The sequence below is a fragment of the Leucoraja erinacea genome, chromosome 30 (genome assembly GCF_028641065.1).
Source record: "Leucoraja erinacea ecotype New England chromosome 30, Leri_hhj_1, whole genome shotgun sequence".
Classification (NCBI taxonomy): Eukaryota; Metazoa; Chordata; class Chondrichthyes; order Rajiformes; family Rajidae; genus Leucoraja; species Leucoraja erinaceus.
This window is the reverse complement of record NC_073406.1, coordinates 13,461,133-13,479,950: the sequence shown is the minus strand read 5'-3', so window position 1 is coordinate 13,479,950 and position 18,818 is coordinate 13,461,133. Positions and strand designations below refer to the sequence as shown.

The 18,818-nt window shown below is 43.0% G+C and overlaps 1 protein-coding gene across 2 annotated transcripts in view; it reads left to right on the top strand.

Annotated features, from left to right (window-relative positions):
- epha8 (eph receptor A8) overlaps positions 1-18,818 on the top strand; it is a 263,478-nt gene that overhangs the window by 69,940 nt on the left and 174,720 nt on the right. For both annotated transcript variants that reach the window (XM_055659451.1, XM_055659450.1), the window contains exon 3: positions 1,683-2,346. In XM_055659451.1, the coding sequence (XP_055515426.1) occupies positions 1,683-2,346 (664 nt within the window). The remainder of the gene's footprint in view (positions 1-1,682; positions 2,347-18,818) is intronic.

Sequence of the window (18,818 nt, the reverse complement as noted above, 5' to 3'; positions counted from 1 at the left end):
AAGAAACTTAATTTCAATGAGTTGAAGAATAACCTGGCCCAGGGGGGTTGGAAATACACACTGGCACGTTAATGTGAATCATTAATTACGCAGTGTCGATTCAGATGAGAAACGTTCACTATTGAGGATGAAAGGCAGAAAAAGTCCAAAGCCGGAGCTCGGTAATAGTAAAGGCATTGAAATGAAACGACACAAAGTGGAAGATGTGGGATAATTGCCAGGTTGATAGTACTGCGATGAAGCAAGGTGAATGCAGAAAGTACAGACAAGTTAGCAAGGAGTAGCAAGGTGAAGAGTGTCCTTGAGAGAGGATTAGCAGATAATGTAGAAGGCAAGTCTAAGGTCGATAGGGTCGCAGTAGCTTCAGGAAGAGATTGGCAGGCTGATGAGATGGGCAGATTCAAGGTGACAGACTTCAGTGCAGAGAAGGGTGATGATATATTTTGGAAGAAAGAACGAGAAGTGACAAGATGCTAGTTTTAATAGTGGTGTAAAGTTGCAGAGATCCAGCGATTCACATGTATAAATTAAAACAAACCCACTTGTTTACAACGAGTAAAGTATAATCTATTGTACCCAGGCTGTGCGTTTGCAGAGGTCATGGTTTCTATTGCTTTTCTGTAACTGTGAATCTTTGACCCATTATAATCCTGATGTCAACTAAATCTGATCCCTGAGATGAATTTGAACCATGGAGGTTTTTGGTGTGTAATTGAGACCGAGCCATGTTCAAGTACGTGAATAGACACAAAGTGCTGGAGTAACTCAGCGGGTCAGGCAGCATCTGTGGTGAAAAAGGATGGGTGACATTCCGGATAGGACCCTTCTTCAGACTGTTGACCAAGTCTGAAGAAGGGTTCCGACCCGAAACGGCACCCAACCTGGTGACGTTTTCCTCCAGAGATGCTGCCTGACGCACTGCACTTTGTGTCTTTCTTCGGTATAAACCAGCATCTGCTGTCGTTCTCTGCACTTTAGGTACATGGATCCTGGGTCAGTTACTCAGTCAGCACTTGGGACCTAGAATTGACCTCTCAGGCAGGATCAATCTGACCAGCCCTCCTCAGGAACCAGGGTCAACATTCACATTCAAGATCTGCATGATGAGAGTTTGCAACGTCCTTGTATGATTTTCATAATGGCAAATGATATTAATTCGCACAAATTATCCATGGAACTGGGTCCAATGTAGAAACTCTCAATGTAGAAACAATGCAGAAATGTGTAGGAAGGAACTGCAGATGCTGGCTTAAACCAAAGATAGATCCAAAATGCTGGAGTAACTCAGTGGACAGGCAGTATCTCTGGATAGAAGGAATGGGTGGCGTTTCGGGTCGAGACCCTTCTTCAGTACTCCAGCATTTTGAGTCTTAACACTGCAGGAATGTCCGATGAAGGGTCCCAACCCAAAACGTCACCTATCCTTTTCCTCCAGAGATGCTGCCTGATCTGCTGAGTTATTCCACCACTTTGTGTCTGTAGCTGGGTCCAATGTTCACATCAAGCTCGGATCCAAGCAGTACGTTCACCACTACCCTTGTGTGAAGTAGGTGTACCCAACCTGCAGCTACTGCCTGATGCGCTGAGTCCCATATTTCTAGCTTTCGGGTTTCATAACCAATTTTTATTCCTGAAAGGACAATGTAAATGGCATGATTAAATCCGTTTGTTTTCCTTTGCAGTGGGATGCCATCAGTGAGATGGACGAGTTCTTCACTCCGATCCACACCTACCAAGTCTGCAACGTCATGTCCCCAAACCAAAACAACTGGCTGAGGACTAATTGGCTCCAGCGGAACGGGGCACATCGAATGTACATCGAAGTTAAGTTCACCCTCCGAGACTGCAACAGCATGCCGGGCGTGGTGGGGACTTGCAAAGAGACCTTCAACCTGTATTACTTTGAGTCAGACAGAGATATTGGCCCCAATGTCTTGGAGAACCAGTTTGTCAAGATCGACACAGTGGCGGCTGATGAAAGCTTCACCAGTGTCGACCTGGGAGTGCGGAAGCTGAAGTTAAACACTGAGGTCCGCGGGGTGGGCCCACTCAACAAAAAGGGAATCTACCTGGCCTTCCAAGACATCGGAGCTTGCATCGCCATAGTGTCAGTGAGGGTCTACTATAAGAAATGCCCGGCCATGATTCGGAACTTGGCCGTCTTTCCGGATGCAGTGACTGGCGCGGACTCCTCGTCCCTGGTTGAAGTTCAAGGTCAGTGTGTGGACCACAGTGAAGAGAGAGATACACCCAAGATGTATTGCAGCGCAGAGGGAGAGTGGCTCGTTCCCATCGGGAAATGCGTCTGCAGTGCCGGCTACGAGGAGCAAAGAGACAGTTGCCAAGGTAAGACTTCCCTCATCTTTGAAATCTCTTCGTCATGGGAATTGGATGACATAGCAGCAGATCATTCTTTGTACCTGTCTTTCTCAAATCTTCCCAGCAATGGGAGAGTCTCACCTTTTGGATCATTTGCACACTATTTGATTGAGATTAATCGCTATGGCTGGTAAATTATCAGTGCATTCCCTGTCTGCCAGAAGGTCTACCTGATGAATCTTGATCTATTTCACTCTGCATTCCCCTATTTCTTTGACAGGGCCCCGAACAGAAATTTGCTGCCAGTTCTTCTTAAACATCACCACCCGAAGTATACCACAAGCTTGACATTTAATACGGAGCGCTGTTACTGCTAACAGGACTTGAATGTTCTCTGTTGGGGTTTGCAGGTTGTAGGATTTTATCAGTGTTTTGGGATTACTGGCTCGAGCTCACTCTGCTGCTGGTGAAGGTGGATGTTGAGTAATGACGTGACGAGGTGCAATTACCGGGGAAACTCGCTGAAACAGGAGCTGGTCATTGATACTGTGATGGTGTGCGATATGTCACCGATTCCATAAAGGAGAAGGCTTACGATCACTTGTTGCATTCGATTTAAATATTTCCGAAGGGACTGTGAGGTGTTGAAGGAGCTGCAACATATTTTTTTTTATTGGGGTGAAAGATTGATTGTTGTGTTGTTGACCTTCTAAGTCAGGATAAGGACATGGTGTAGTTGTGAAAAATGTACAGTATATTACAGCAGTGGCCAGGGCACACCATTCAGTCTCAACCTTTATCCATAAGTTTGACAAAGACTCTGAATAAAATAATTGGCCATGCAAAGCCCTGCTTTGCTTCTCTTTTGCCAGGTGCACTTTAGATAGGTTTTGGTTAGGTTATCCTTCCACAGATCTTTGAGCAGGTATACATCTGCCCAATGGATTGCAAGAAGCCCCACTGACGGTTAGCACCCAGAAAGGACCATTGCATCTCCACTGGCGATGTACACAAACACCGTGACTCTTGGTGTCATTGCCTCTTCCTTTACCAATATTGATTTCAAAGGAACCTTAATTACTGAATAGAACAGGGGAAAACTGAAATCAAGATGGGCATTGCAGGAAACACTCAACAGGTTAGGCGGCATCTGTGGAAAGGGAAAAATATTGATTTATATGGTCAAAATCACTTCACCAGAGATTTTATTACTGTATGTGCCGGAGTACAACCTTCTAACACAATTCTGCCCAAAGTATTCTTTTTTTCCGTATTCTCCGATGACAGCTTTTTTACTGATAACCCACTTTAAACTGACTCCATTCACTCCCCTACGGCAACCATTGTAACTTAAAATAAGGCTCAGTGCTCCTGTTGGAATATGCAGTCGAAACATGATTCATCTGATCAGTTTTTTCCCTGTGCCCATCAACATTTATCTCTCAACAATTAAATAAAAAACAATAATATGTGCACCTGCCACTGCTGAATATTCATTGATATTAAAGCACGGAGTTGAATGTTTGTGAAAGCACATTCTGCGTAAACTCTTTGGATGAATTAACTTTGTTGGTGCCCTTTTTGTGGCCTCCCTTTGCATACCTTGGGTGTGCAAAATCTCGCTGTGACAGGTCACGTGATAATAAAGTCGCTCAGTCAAGTGTATTATTTCTCAAGAAAAACTTACAAGCCCTTAGCTGGAATAAAACTCTCAACTTATTTCAAGGGAATGTAAAAGTGACATTGCCAAAAGGGAAGAGATTAGTGCTGATGGCAAGAAATCTTGGTCAGCTCGTGGAGTGGAAAAGTGTGCTAAGCCACAAGATGTTGGGACGAGAAGCATACTCACATTTCTGGCGTGAATCTCTTGGATGTGGCCTTGGTTGAAGCATCTTCAGCCTTCTAGATATCCTGGAGGATTTGTACAAAAAGGAAGTGGACACTTCACGCAGTTCAGCAATTGATTCTTGTAATTGTTTGCTAAGTGCATGTTAAAAACAGCGCCCAAAATACAATCCAAAGGCACTCAACGCCATCACTTCTTAAAGAGTAGACCCTCCGCATGATAAGTCAATAAATTATTATTCTAGCCAAAGGTGTATGTTAAAAGTGGGAGTTCAGTGAGTTTGCAGATGGTACAGATGAATGCAGTATGTTCTGAACATCTGCCTATAGTTTGATTAGATTTTTATTGGGCTTTAACCGGTTAAAGCAGAAATCAATTAAAAGCAAGGCATATGTTATTAAACTAAGTGCCAGTAATCTCATCCTATGATTATATTATGATGAATACTGGCAAATGGAGCAGGTGAGATAGTTTAAAATGTAATTTCCTATCATCTAATGAACTGTGAATTTTGATCCGTGCAGTCCATTTTTTTTGCAGAGCTTTAATGCAATCTTGGTGTTTCCATGAGTAATGAAGTGGTGGATGATACAATTGACTTTATAATCCATTCATACACGTGCTCTTGTGTTGGTTTTTAGTCCTAGCCTCCGAGGGCTAAAAATGTTATAATTTGGATAATTTAGTTCCTTCACTTTGTTCACCTTTGGTTAAGGCTTTCTATACTTGGATTAAGTCTATGATGGAAGACTTCCATTAGTGCACTAGGTATGCATGTCTCTCCAATCAGCTCCTAAACATTGTCTTTAAGCAACGTGGGTGGCACGGTGGAGTAGTGGTAGAGTTGCTGCCTTACAGTGCAAGGGACCCAGGTTTGATCCCGACTAAGGGTGCTGTCCGTATGGAGTTTGTATGTTCTTTCCTTGACCTGCATGTATTTTCTCCGGGAACTCCGGTTTCCTCCCATGCTCCAAAGACGTACAGGTTTGTAGGTAAATTGGCTTGGTGAAATTGTAAATTGCCCCTAGTGTGTGCAGGTTAGTGTTAGTGTGCGGGGATCGCTGGTTGGTGAGAACACGGTGGGCCGAAGGGCCTTTTTCCGCGCTGTTTCTATAAACTAAACTTAAACTTAAACGTTGATGGGCTGATCTTGTGTGGACTTGGTGGGCCTGTTTCCACATTGTATCTCTAAACTAAAGTGACATAAAGTGAGGGTACACAAAAATGCTGGAGAAACTCAGCAGGTGCAGCAGCATCTATGGAGCGAAGGAAATGGGTAACGTTTTGGGCCGAAACCCTTCTTCAGACTGAGAACTGTTTTCCCACTTGGAAAATCCTATTCTATAGATATTCTCTCACTTGGCATTGTGTCTTTCTCCTGAACTCTTCATTTACCACTGTAACTTCAAGTCATATATGGAACCCATATTCTTTCCACCAAAATATACCCCATTGCTTTCAATGGTGATGCACAAGATATGCCAGCAATTATTCTACACGGGTCATTAATGTCCTCCTGTGATTTTCCTTTTTCTCTCTGTCATCCTCTTCAGCTTGATGATCCACTTCAGTCTCTGGTTTCTCGGAGTCTCCTTGATCTCAGAGTGTGAATTTTGATCAGTGCAGCTTCCAGCACTGATCCTGTGGATACCTTAATCCACCACCTACCACTTCAAAACGCTGCCCAATTTTTAGTCGTTGATCAACACAGGGGTTCCTCGATCATCGCAACCATTGAGGAACTTCAGTGAGGTTTCGCCCATTAGCTTGAAAATGAGTGTAGGTCCTGAAGTCAGACGTTAATCTCATTCCATCTTCAGTTGAGCAAGATTGATTGAAAGAAATGCTAGTTCAGTGTGAAGAGCTGGAGGGTGTAAGATTGGGTTGGATATATTTTATAGTAAATGATTATCAGTAGATCAAACAACACTCTTCACATTTTGATTAATAAAACTAATGAATTTACCACTTCATACATAAATGACACACAAAATGAAAGCATGAAGGATGATAGAGAAAACACTAATATTTTGAAATGTGTATATGCTGCAGTGTTAGAGACCCATCATTAATTTGACTGTCACCTAAGTTCAGTGATTTTTTAAAAATCTCATTAAAAATCTCATTAAATCTATATTTCTGAAGGCTTCATACTTTTACTGAAGCTCTTTACTTCCAGGACTTGACTTATTTAAGAGTTGGCAATGGGATTTATTTTGAAAGTGATCATTAAACTGGCAGAGAGAGAGGGAGGAATAATAAAAAACCCCGATGGTGCAGGCAAATCTAGAGGAATTTTGAAAGTCAGATTCTGCATAATCCTTCTTTGAAGGTAGTCAATCTGATGGGACTCTCAAGAAAAAGTGGCAGTCTTGATTGATTTTCCAGTGATGGAATCGGGATTTTAATTTGCATTTGTATTAACTGTACTTGCTGATTAGCAAATGCAGTACAGAAGGCTGGCTCAAGTCCGTATGAGTAATATGCCCTAAGCATTCGAGGCTGGGGATGGGGCTGAAATGATTCCTATCTTGAAAACCCATTACACTATTTGATGAAGCAACAATTCCACTTTCCAGTAAATACTCCAGCATTTTGATCTTAAGGCTTTCGCTGTTTAAAAAAGCGTTGTGTAACATTGTGCCATTTTCTGCAGAGTCAGCAGTTGTAGGACAGTGGAGGTTTTCGAGTTGACCCAAAGGTTATGTGGGGAGGAAGGCAAACCAAATTCAATGGAACATTGATAAACACCCGAACGTTAATGGATTCAATTAATTAAAGGTTTCGAGAGATCCAGGCATAATGCTGTAGGCATAATTCTTCAGACTGAAGAAGGGTCTCGACCCGAAACGTCACCCATTCCTTCTCTCCAGAGATGCTGCCTGTCCCGTTGAGTTATTCCAGGATTTTGTGTCTGCCTTCTGACTGTAGAGTTAGCTCATTTATCAGCCTTGATCTCATTGAATGGAAATAGAGACTCGGGGGGCAATATGCCCTAGTCCTGTCTGTGTTCTTGTGATCCCATGTTCATGCCGATAGCATATTATTGGCTAACCCTTCTACCTATTTCTACGAAGTTTGAGATTAATGTGCTTGTTGTATTTCAAACAAAACAATTTACACCGTGGCTGATGGTCTATATTCTAACCATTGCTGGGACCTAAATCTGACTTCTAATAAAAATGTTAACTCTGTGAGGAAGTATGTAATTCATTCTCTTTAACACAGAAGTGGGCTGCAGGTTGAGGCTCTAAAACCCCTGCCTCACCGCGGTACGAGTTCATTCCAAGAGCTCTCCCGAGTTTGCCCTGATTCGAACTCGGAGATTTACGGTAATGGCCACTCGTAGGTACTCGGGGCTCTCATGGACAGTTTTCAACATGTTGAAAAATCTTCACGAGTCTTCCCGTGCTTACCTGCCGTGTTAGCGAGTCTTCCCGAGTACCTGCTGTTAGTGGTGCGAGCCGCTAAGAGACATCCCCGAGCTCCGACGTACCCGCTATGTTCATTCTCCGTGCTTGCCACGAGTTTGATTTTTTTTTAAACTCGTGAGAGCTCTTGGAATGAACTCGTACCGTGGGACAGATAGTCGGTGTCACAGGGGTTTCAGTAGGAACAAGGCTGGCTAACCCTCGTCCATCTTCTCATGCCGTTGTCCACACTGACCAGACTATCCTGAAATATTCCAAAAGGAAAATTAACGGGAGGCACAGTGGCTCAGCAGTAGAGTCGATCCTCACAACGGGTGCTGTCTGTGTGGAGTTTGTACGCTCTCCCTGTGACCATGTGGGTTTTCTCCAGTATCTCCGGTTTCCTCCCACACTCCAAAGGCATACAGGATTGTAGGTTAATTGGCTTTGGTAAGTGGTAAAAACTATCCCCAGTTTGTAGAGTAGCACTAGTGTGTGGGGTGATCGCTGGCCGGCATGGACTCGGTGGGCTGAAGGGGTTATTTCCGCACTGTTGCGTAATTTAGATATTATAAAAAAAGATGAAAATCTTTTAGCTCGGTTTCTGCCACCCTGTTACATTTTATGTAATAAATGATGCACCTTGCAAAGGTCAGTACTCAGTCCTGTTTGGTAACAGTGCACACTGACAGATCTGGAGCAGACAGTGGACAACCCGCACAAGATACACGTCTGAGTTCAGGTTCACAACTGAAATTAATTCTTATTTGGGACTGCAACCTAAATAGTCTAGTCAGTAGAAGATTGGACAAGGTTGGGGAAACGTTATTGAATCTCCTACTGACTGGACTATTTAAGGCTATTAGGGGGGAATAACTGGTACACTCTATGTATACTGGAATACACTATGTCTACCTCTATAGCACTATAACAATTTGCTTCATCACAATTGCCAACCATACTGTAAAGCGTAACATGTTTTTTAATAAATTTAAACATTTTTGATTTTAAAATTGAGCGGATCCCAACTATGTCCTGGACAAGGCTGAGGCTGTCAGAAACAAGGTAATAACTAGTTGTTAAGGGTGGAATATGGTAATAAATAAATCTTTATTCTGCCTTCTGCAGACTATTAGTTGGTGACAGATTCCTCCGATCATTATCTGCAGAAATGTGTGGAATGCTATTACGGAGTACAGAAATGCTTTACATTAAACAAAGTTAGCGATTTGTGACATTGAACAAGGAGGTATGATGAAAAGATTTCAAATTAATGTCTTTTCCTTCTAAATCTACATTAAAGATCCCTCAAATTTCCACTAGAAATAGATTAACATGCTAATGCTTTAACCGTGGTGGTTGTATGCTCCTTCTAGGTGATGTAGGCAGCACGGTGGCGCAGCAGTAGAGTTGCTGCCTTACAGCAATAGAGACCCAGGTTTGATTCTGACTACGAGTGCTGTCTGTATGGAGTTTGTACCTTCTCCCTGTGACCGCGTGGGTCTCCTCTGGATCCTCCGGTTTCCTCCAAAACTCCACAGGTTTGTAGGTTAATTGGCTTTGGTAAAAGACATTGTAAATTGTCCCTATTGCGGCCTGAAACGTTGCCTATTTCCTTCGCGCCATAGATGCTGCCTCACCCGCTGAGTTTCTCCAGCACTTTTGTCTACCTAGTGTGTAGGATAGTGCTTGTGAACTTGGATGACTGGTCGGCACAGACCTGGTGGGCCGAAGGGCCTGTTTCTTTGCTGTATCGCCTAACTAAACTAAACTAAGCACTATAATACAGCAATGACTCGGAGATACACTTCATTTCTGTGCAAATATCAGTGCCCTACTTATTCAGTGAATAGGAAATTGCATATTTTGAGGTAAGTTCAACCTTTCCTCCGCTTCTGATCATCGGTTTGCCCAATTCAAGTTGGGTTTCGAGACACAGAGAGATGACATCTCTAGTGCGAGGATGTTGCAAGGAGCAGTAGTGTACAACTGAGTGAAATACAGTTTGAGGAGAAGGTTTAAAACAATCCAGTTCAATCAGAATTTGAACAAAATGAAATAATGATAATCACTAGCTGATTTTGAAATTCAAATTTTTTTCCTTCTCTTCCATTAAGACATCAATCATGTTGATTTGGTTTGCAAATGTAGAGAGGAAATCATTGCATTTGATGGGACAGAATTGCATGGTTGTGTGAACTTCACTTAAGAGCATTCAAGATAATCTTTCTCCAACTCCCACACTTCTGTTCAGTTCAATCAATTGGTCCTTTTAATGAGAGTATCTCTACATCTCTCTACATTCCTCGCAGCTGAGTTTCTGTATATGTGTTTTATATTACATTTGGAATACAGTGTTAGCTGTTTGATGTGAGAAAGACTTTGGCTTGAAGGAACTTTGATGTGTACGAAGCTGAGTGCTGATGGAACGCTCTCAGTGCTGCGAGACTCAGCGTAGTCAGGTGTACCTGAGGGGCTGACCAGGGTGGAAGCTTTGCTTTCTTTTGGACCATATCAAATGTATCAGTTTATTGCCTAATCTTCAGTAATAATTTGTCTGCAAAAAGACCCAAAAGTAAGAATGTCAGCTGGTGCTGAAGTCTGAAACAACAACAGAAAATTCTGGGAACCCCACTCAGCTGGTCAAGTAGCATCTGTGCCAAGAGAAACAGTTGATGTTGCAGGTTAAAGACCCTTCATCAGAAGTATGTAGAGAGAAACCAGTTAGTCTAGGTAGCAGAGAAGGTTAGTAAGGTGAATAGGTCTTATGACTGCTGCTAATAGCAAGGTTGCAGGCCAGACTGTACCAACGCAGAAAGAAAAAGCCAAAATCATGGCTGGATGACTGGCAGAAATAGCCAGCTCTGATCGTTCTCTGAACAAAAGAGTGTGCAGGTTAAAAGTTGACAATTTGATGCTAAGTCTGGAATGCTATAACATGACCAGACAGATAATGAGGTCATGTGTGGGAAGAAAGTGCCAATGCTGGTTTAAACCGAAGATAGACACAATATGCTAGAGTAACTCATTGGAACAGGCAGTATCTCTGGAGAGAAGGAATGGGTGACGTTTTGGGACGAGCCCCTTCGCAATGTTCCCCAAGCCTCTAGAAGCCTTGTTGTACCGTAGGAGGATCACCCTCCAAACGTCATGTGTTGAAATATAGATAGAGAAAAAAAAAGATACACGCACTGTAAGTATAAACATTTTTCTATAAAGTAGCTCTGCCTTGTCCCACCCTCCCCCGCCACCCCTCAACACAGAGATCATGCTAAGACAAGCAACACTGAAGAATTGTCTGGCCTGTGTAATGGTGACTGGTACAGGAAGGGATTGGGACTATTCAGATGCCCACTGGGTGGAGGGTAAAGCTTCTGCAGCGATTTTGCTGGGAAAAAAAATACATATACACCAGGGTTTTTTGGGACAAAAAATTCTATTGAGCAATTTGACAGCTGCATGTTATTTCTCCTCTGTATACTTAAACAAGGAACCGCTCAGTGAAATATTCTGATATGAGTTGTCTGGAGAATAGAAATAACCTAATGATACCATCAGCATTTTTCAGACAAACTCTCAGAGGAAATAAGAGGAACACTTAGGAACTATTTTAGAGCTGGCCCAAATTTTGCCCAGTATTCTGCCTTCCAGTATAATGTCTTCAGATCTAATATGAGTCTTGCCCGATGAGGGTAATTTACAGCAATGGATGCATTAGTACTTGCACAGTGCCCTTGCAACAAAATGCAAATTTACACCTCATCACCTGATTTCGTTATTACTATACACATTCTGAATTCAAGTTTGAATTATGATTGGTGGGTGGAGAGTAATTTGATGGGTATTCAGATGTAATTCATTCCCTATTTGAAAATCAGTGCCCTGGAATTTGCATTCAGCAGTGAGTCAGGGATTTGTTGCACTTCCACTTGCAGACAGAATTTCTGGCCTTCATGCTAGATGTGGCGGTAAATAAGAGGGCAAAGGGACACTCGGGGAAATTGGAGTCTTTGAGCTGATTTCCCCATCCTCTCAAAACATGTACCTCGTAAGTGGTCGAGTGATGCGGCTGGTAAAGATTTTCCCTCTGCTCCATTGGGTAGGAGGATCCCGACCCGAAACATCATTTGTCTATTTTCCTCCATGGATGTTCCCTGACCAGTTGAGTTCCTCGGCAGTTTGTTCTAAGCATCTCTAATATATCCTCTACTCCATTATCTCTTCTCCTCCATTGAGACTTCATAAACATCATCTTCTTTGCTAATAAATGGTACAGTCTTCACTGATTAAGGCCTTTTACTTTACCTCAATACATAGATCCATTACTTTCCTTTTAGCATAAGCTAAACCTCCACATACAACTATTCACATACTTTGAACGTCATTTTCCGGTTGCATGTTAAGATGATATCTTATTTCTTTGCCTGTCCAATTTTTCTTTCCCTTCTCAGCTTCCCTATTTGTCTTGATTCAAAACTATGCAGGCAAATGGTACTAGCCCAGAATGGCGACCTGGACAGGCTGGGCCGAAGGGCCTGTTTTTGTGCTGTATTGCTCCATGCCTCTCTGTTTCACTGAAGCATTACACTGGGAAATGCAACACAAGCGGTCTGTAAACCCTGCAATTGCCGACCACTGACAGGTTTTCACAAATAGCAAAAGGTGACCTTAAACACAGTTGTAAGGTCACAAAAAATGGCAGTAAAGTAATTTCTGGGCCATAAACTGAAAGCAATCAATGTTCACAGCAGGACCGTTTATGTGACAAGAGAGATTGTGTTAATATTTTGGCTTGGTGACCTTTCATCATATAGGTTTCAGCAGAGGCAGGTTGGAGAAGGGGCACATGGAAGATCTGCGATAAGATGGAAGGCTTGATTAAGTGTGACAAATTAACCATATAACCATATAACAATTACAGCACGGAAACAGGCCATCTCGACCCTTCTAGTCCGTGCCGAACTATTGTACGAGGTTTGTAGATTGGAGGTAATAGGCCAAGTAAATGGGTCTAGAGGAACTTTAAAAAAAACAAAATAGACTTTATTCAAGTAAATAAAATATATAACAATGCAGGAACAGTGCAAATAATTTGTCCGACATTCTCGGAGGCTATACATGCATTCAATACATTTTGCACAATTCACACAATTTTACCCCACATCCTTGTCACTCATGTGGCCCCCTGGCGTGAAGTCCCTTCCCTTAATTTGTGGGGCATCTCCAGCCAGCAGCAGAAGGACCCTAGACTGTGGTACTCCCCCCGGAGCCTTGGCATTGGCTGCACCGAGCTTCAGTGCGTCCCCCCGACTCCTTCAGCATGTACTCCTGCAACCTGCAGAGGGCCAGTCGGCAACATTCCCCGACAAACAGCTCGCTCTGCTGGGAGGCCAACAAAGCTCGGGCAGACCAAAAGAGCGTCTTTCACCGAGTTGATGACCTTCCAGCAGCACCCGATGTCCATCTAACAGCAAACAACAGATTCACTATTAATGACTATTAACTCACAAGTGAGTTCAGTGCAGGTTAGCATATTCAAAACAATTTAAACTCGGGTTCAAAAATTCCAAATCGAGAGAGAAATAAAAATGTGGGATTGGAAAAGACACAGACAGACAGAAAGGGAAAGTGATCTTTATTACTTTAACTTGTATTTATTTAAAAATCTCCACGGGTGTTTGTTTTATTTATCTCTTTAGTAGTCTGTGCTTCTGTGAGCAGATGGATACCGTAACTACAGCATTAGATTCAGAATTCAGGAGCTGGTATTATTGCAGCTGGGATTCCAAAGGTTTTGTACACAAGAAGTCTGTTTGCTGGTTTTATGAGTTGCTCTCAACAAAATTGACAACTGCTCCAATTACGGGGCAAAGCAAACTGCAAAAAAACATCAGTCACCAGGGAATAAAGCTCTCCAAGTGATACAAATAGTCTATGATTAAATATTGGGCATCTACAGGTTCCCCTTCTAACGCATAACTTTGACATGCCTCTTCACGATGCCTGTAAATATATGTGCCTTTAATTAAATGGTAACAGTCGCCCTGTGTAATTCATGGCCATGGATTAAATGTCAGATTCAAGAAGAAACATTTTTAATTGCTGCCTGGTGCAATGGGAACAAGATTTCTGATGCGACTGTTAGTGTAATTTTTCATTTCCTGCTTTCACTCCCAGGATATAAATCACCTCTGCGGCTGTAATAATCTCTTCAGAAACATCCCATACATTTTCAGCTTTTTACTGAATTTGATCGCTGGCCACTTTCCTTTAAATTTAAGACTTGCCAGTGCATTTCTTGTGGCCGCAGAATCTTGTTTCATCGGTAGTTAGTGCAAATTGAATTTGGCGTGATTGTAGAGAATTTGCAGTCAGTCAGGCTACAGGGATCAGTGCTGATCTCGGTGCTCTGTACCAGTCTCTTCCCACGCCATCTCACGTAACACCATCTGTATATCATAATATTCCCCACTACATCATATGTTTATCCAGCTCCCTTTTATTGCATCTACACGGTTCCCCCTCAACCAATACGAAGATGGACTTTCAGAAAAGCGGTGCACTTAAAAAATGTTATGGCTGATGTCAAGAATAATATGCTTTAAATTATTTCTCTTGGTTCAGAGGTGGCTTATGAGTCCAGTTTAAAAGGACCGTACAGTCTGGTACTGAACAGAATGTGGATACAATGAAAGGGGAACTCCCTATCAATAATCCACTCTGGGATTACACATTTGCAAAGGGACTGATTAGATGGGATCACATAACCTTCTTTGAAGAGAGAAGTTTGCAAAAAAATGACTGCAGATTCATTGAGCAATGTAGCTCTCTGCAACAATCCAGTTCATATAGAAGGTTTTCTACCAGAATGTCACAGCTGGAAGATTGCAGTAAGGCTGAAAGTGAGTTGTCCCACATTCCCATGAAGCCCTTTATTCGCGAACGTTCTGATAAAACAAATATTACAGCCTGAATCTGAATGAGATTTTATTCCACAACAGTGATGGGCAGTATTTGTGGCATAATCTGAATCATTTTCAAGGACCATAGATGTCCGAGTCATTCATGCCACGCTCCAACACTGGTCTCAGGGAGCTGATCACACAGCAGAGTTCCTTGCCATTTCAAGAGTGTTATATTGTTATATGTCCCAAACAGAACAATGACATTCTTACTTCCAGCAGCACAACAGAATATCTAAACCTAGTATTCTGTAAACAATATAATAAACGAGAAAAAATGCAACACACACACACACACACACACACACACACACACACACACACACACACACACACACACACACAGCCTGCCGCTCCATTCATTTTGCATTTCTGGCTATTCATACTGTTTTCTTCTTGTGAGTTAATATAAATGTCATGTGGGCATCAAATAGATACAGCATGGAAACAGCCTTCAGATTGCCAAGCTTGCTTCAAACATGAAGCACCTATTTACACTAACCCTATCCTAAGCTCAGTCCTGATGCAGGGTCCTGACTTGAAACATCAGCTATTCCTTCCCTTAACCACATTGCCAACTACCCTCCTGTGATGCTCTAGCACATTGCGACCCTTGTCCCATTTCATTCTCCCCACATTCATCTTCAAGTCTCCATGATTCTACCACTCACCTGAAAACCAGGGTGAATTTGCACTGACCAATTAACCGATCAACCTACCACTTTATGGGACTTGGGAAGAGCCCAGAGCACCTGGGGGAAACCCATGCAGTTACAGGGAGAACTTGCAAATCCCACAAAGACATCATCCGAGGTTAGGAGTGAATAAGGGTTGCTGACACCGTGAGGCAGCAGCTGTGCCACTGTGCCACGCTCTATATTTAATTGCTAAGTGCTATTGGTGCTCTTAATTTATTTTTAAAAATTACTTGCTAATTAAATCGTCAAATTACGTGATTATTTTTGGCTACATTTCAATGCCTGTGAATGTCAAGATACATTCTGGGACAGGCCAGTCCGAGGGCAGGAACTCCAGTGTCTCAGCTCCACCCACAGTTAGATCTGTTCTGCGGCTGGTTGTGCAGGGATCGCCTGTGCACTAGTACTCTGAACAAACACTCAGACACCACAGCTTTAGCTCAGTGGCCCCACGACCAGGGACTCTAGAAGTGTGGACATTGTGGCTGTTGCACAAGATGTTGACCAGGACACACTTGGGAGTTTTGTGTTCAGTTTTAGTCTCCATTGTAGGAAAGGTGCCATTAAGCTGGAATAAATGCAGAGAAGATTTATGAGGATGTTGTTGGGACTTGAGTGACTGAATTGTTGGGAGAGATTGGGCAGATTAGGATTTTATTCCTTGGATTGAGGGGTGATTTTATAGAGATAAGGGACATAGAGTGAAAGTACAGAGTCTCTACATCTTCACATCTCCACCGCTTTCTGCAGAGAACCTTCCCTCCACAACTCCCTGGTCAACTCATCCCTTCCCACCCAAACCACCCCCTCCCCAGGTACTTTACCCTGCAACCGCAGGAGATGCAACACCTGTCCCTTTACCTCCCCCCTCAACTCTATCCAAGGACCCCGACAGCCTTTACAGGTGAGGTCGAGGTTCACTTGCACCTCATCTACTATATCCACTGTTCCAGGTGTCAACTTCTGTACATCAGCAAGACCAAGCACAGACTGAACACCTCCGCTCAGTCCGCCATAACCTACCAGATCTCCCAGCTGCTCAGCCCTTTAATTCCCCCTCCCATTCCCAATCTGACCTTTCTGTCCTGGGTCTCCTCCATTGTCAGAGAGAGGCCCAGCGCAAATTGGAGGAACAGCACCTTATATTTTGCTTGGGTAGCTTACACCACAGCAGTATGAACATTGATTTCTCTAACTTAAAATAGCCCTTGCTCTCCCTCTCTCTCCATCCCTTCCCCTTCCCAGTTCTTCCACCAGTCTTACATTCTATCTCTGTCCCACCCGCTCCTCTGACATCAGTCTGGAGAAGGGTCTCGACCTGAAACGTCACCCATTCCTTCTCTCCAGAGATGCTGCCTGTCCCGCTGAGTTACTCCAGCATTTTGAGTCTTTAGGGTAAACAGATACTCGAGTGCATAGGTTTAAGATGAGAGGGGAAAGATTGAATAGGAACCTGAGAAGCAACATTTTCATTTAGAGGATGGTGGGTATATGGAACGAGCTGCCAGAGGAAGTGGTTGAGGGAAGTAAATAATAACATTTAAAAGACATTTGGACAGACACATGGGATAGGCAAGGTTTAGAGGGATATGGGTCCAATGTGGGCATTTGAGACTAATGGGCATCTTGCTTGGCATGGACAAGTTGGGCTGAAGGTCAGGTTTCGTGCTGTATGACTGCATTCATTTGCAGTTTCAACCCCATGTTTTCTTTAGGCAGTTATAATTTTGGGTACCGTGCTGTGATGATTTCATCAGCCTGACTGCTGAAAGGACTGTGCCATGGCGACTGGGCAGGGTAGATAAGGAAGGATTTTCAATTGATGATGTGGACTTGGCTGAACCACCTCACGGGCTGCGGTATCTCTTATCTGGAGAGTTGGGAATGGAATTGCCACTGACCAGCAATCAGTCTCACTTCTGACTTAATGGGGGAAAAAAAGTCATCGATGAAGCAGCAGGTGACCGAGCCTAGAACATTGCCCTGATTAACTCCTGCGGAGATGTCCTAAGCCCGTGTGTGTGTGTGTGTGTGTGTGTGTGTGCGCGCACACGTGCATATGAGAGAGAGAGAGTGAGTGAATGCATGCATCTGTCTGGGTGTGTGTGTGTGAGAGAGAGAGAGAGGGGAAGATTACATGAAACATGGACCTATGACTATACAATGACACCTAATCATGGTGATATATTAATGGGAATTTTTCTCACAATGTTACGTTTACCTTAGATTGTCACCAGCCCAGAAATGAGGGAACACTTTATTTTAAAGTGAGATGGATAGTTTTATTTATGATTCAAATAAATCACAATCAACCAAGTTTATAAAATCCTCAAGTCCAAACTATTTCTACAAAATGTTGGCAGTAGTGTCCACACCAGGAAAATGCTACATTCAACAAGTGATCGTCTTTGCAACTAAGTTCTAATTCTGATCTAATTCAAAGTTTGTGAAGTTGAGTATCAGGACAATGAGCTGATTTTGCAGCATTCATTCAGAGAAATCGCTGCCCTGTGAGTCTCAGTAAGAGTTTTTCAATCTGATTTGTTAAAAAGGCCATGCCTTTGCTCAGCATGTTGGCACAATGAAATGAATCCCTAACGGCGATATGTTGCAGCACAATGGTCCAGGAAGGTCACGAGGCAGCCGCGAGTGCAATGGTGGGTGGGTACGTCTCACTTGCCATCACCCACAAAGGCCAGGACAGGACAGCTCATGACATTAGGAAGAGCAATTCTTCGCAAGTGAAGACATAATAGATCTGTTGACAGATCCCAAGCGTTGGTAACCTTGGCAATAATGAAATGTCAAACAGGCACCATTTGCAGTTGGTGATGCAGGAGGAGCTGAATTTGTAGCCTTGGAAACTGCGCAAAACAGCACAACAGCTGGTAAAAGATTTAAAGTAGAATAAGGGGCTGCTTCTTTTTACTGGGCCATCTTAGATTAATATTAAATAGCTGACTGCAAATTATTTTGTTTGACTTTTTCTGCTGTGCTTCTCCAAATTTGGCACGGACTGACAGTCTGTGTACATTGACTTGACAGGATAGTTGGTGCCATTGTCCCAATGCTTCTAAAGGTGAACAAACTCTTGGGGTCATTCCTTGTAAACACTCTCTCCATTCCCATGGAGAAGCAGCCAGGTTTTGTTAGGGCCCGTCTCCTTGACAGGCTGCAATCAGGAGCTCCCCATTAGACTTTTAAAACTGTCCAAAGATAATAACAAAGGAAATGAATGGCACTTTTGTAATGAGTCTCAGTTGGCTTGTGCATTCATGCCTTTCGGTGAGAAGATTGTGGATTCAGGTTCTCCGAGGCAAACACATAATCTCACAGTTCAACAATTCGACACTTATGTATCTCAGGCTGGCGTTCCATTACCGAAGGCATTGGATTTTAATTGACAAAGGTTGAAGTGAGGTTCTGTCAGGTGAAAGATCTTGAGGCTTCTGCTGCAGTCTCCTTAACCAGGTTTTGCTCATCAAAGGTTCTAGAAGCAGATTTGGCCATTTGGCCCATTAAGTCTACTCCGCCATTCAATCATGGCTGATCTATCTTTCCCTCTCAACCCCATTCTCCTGTC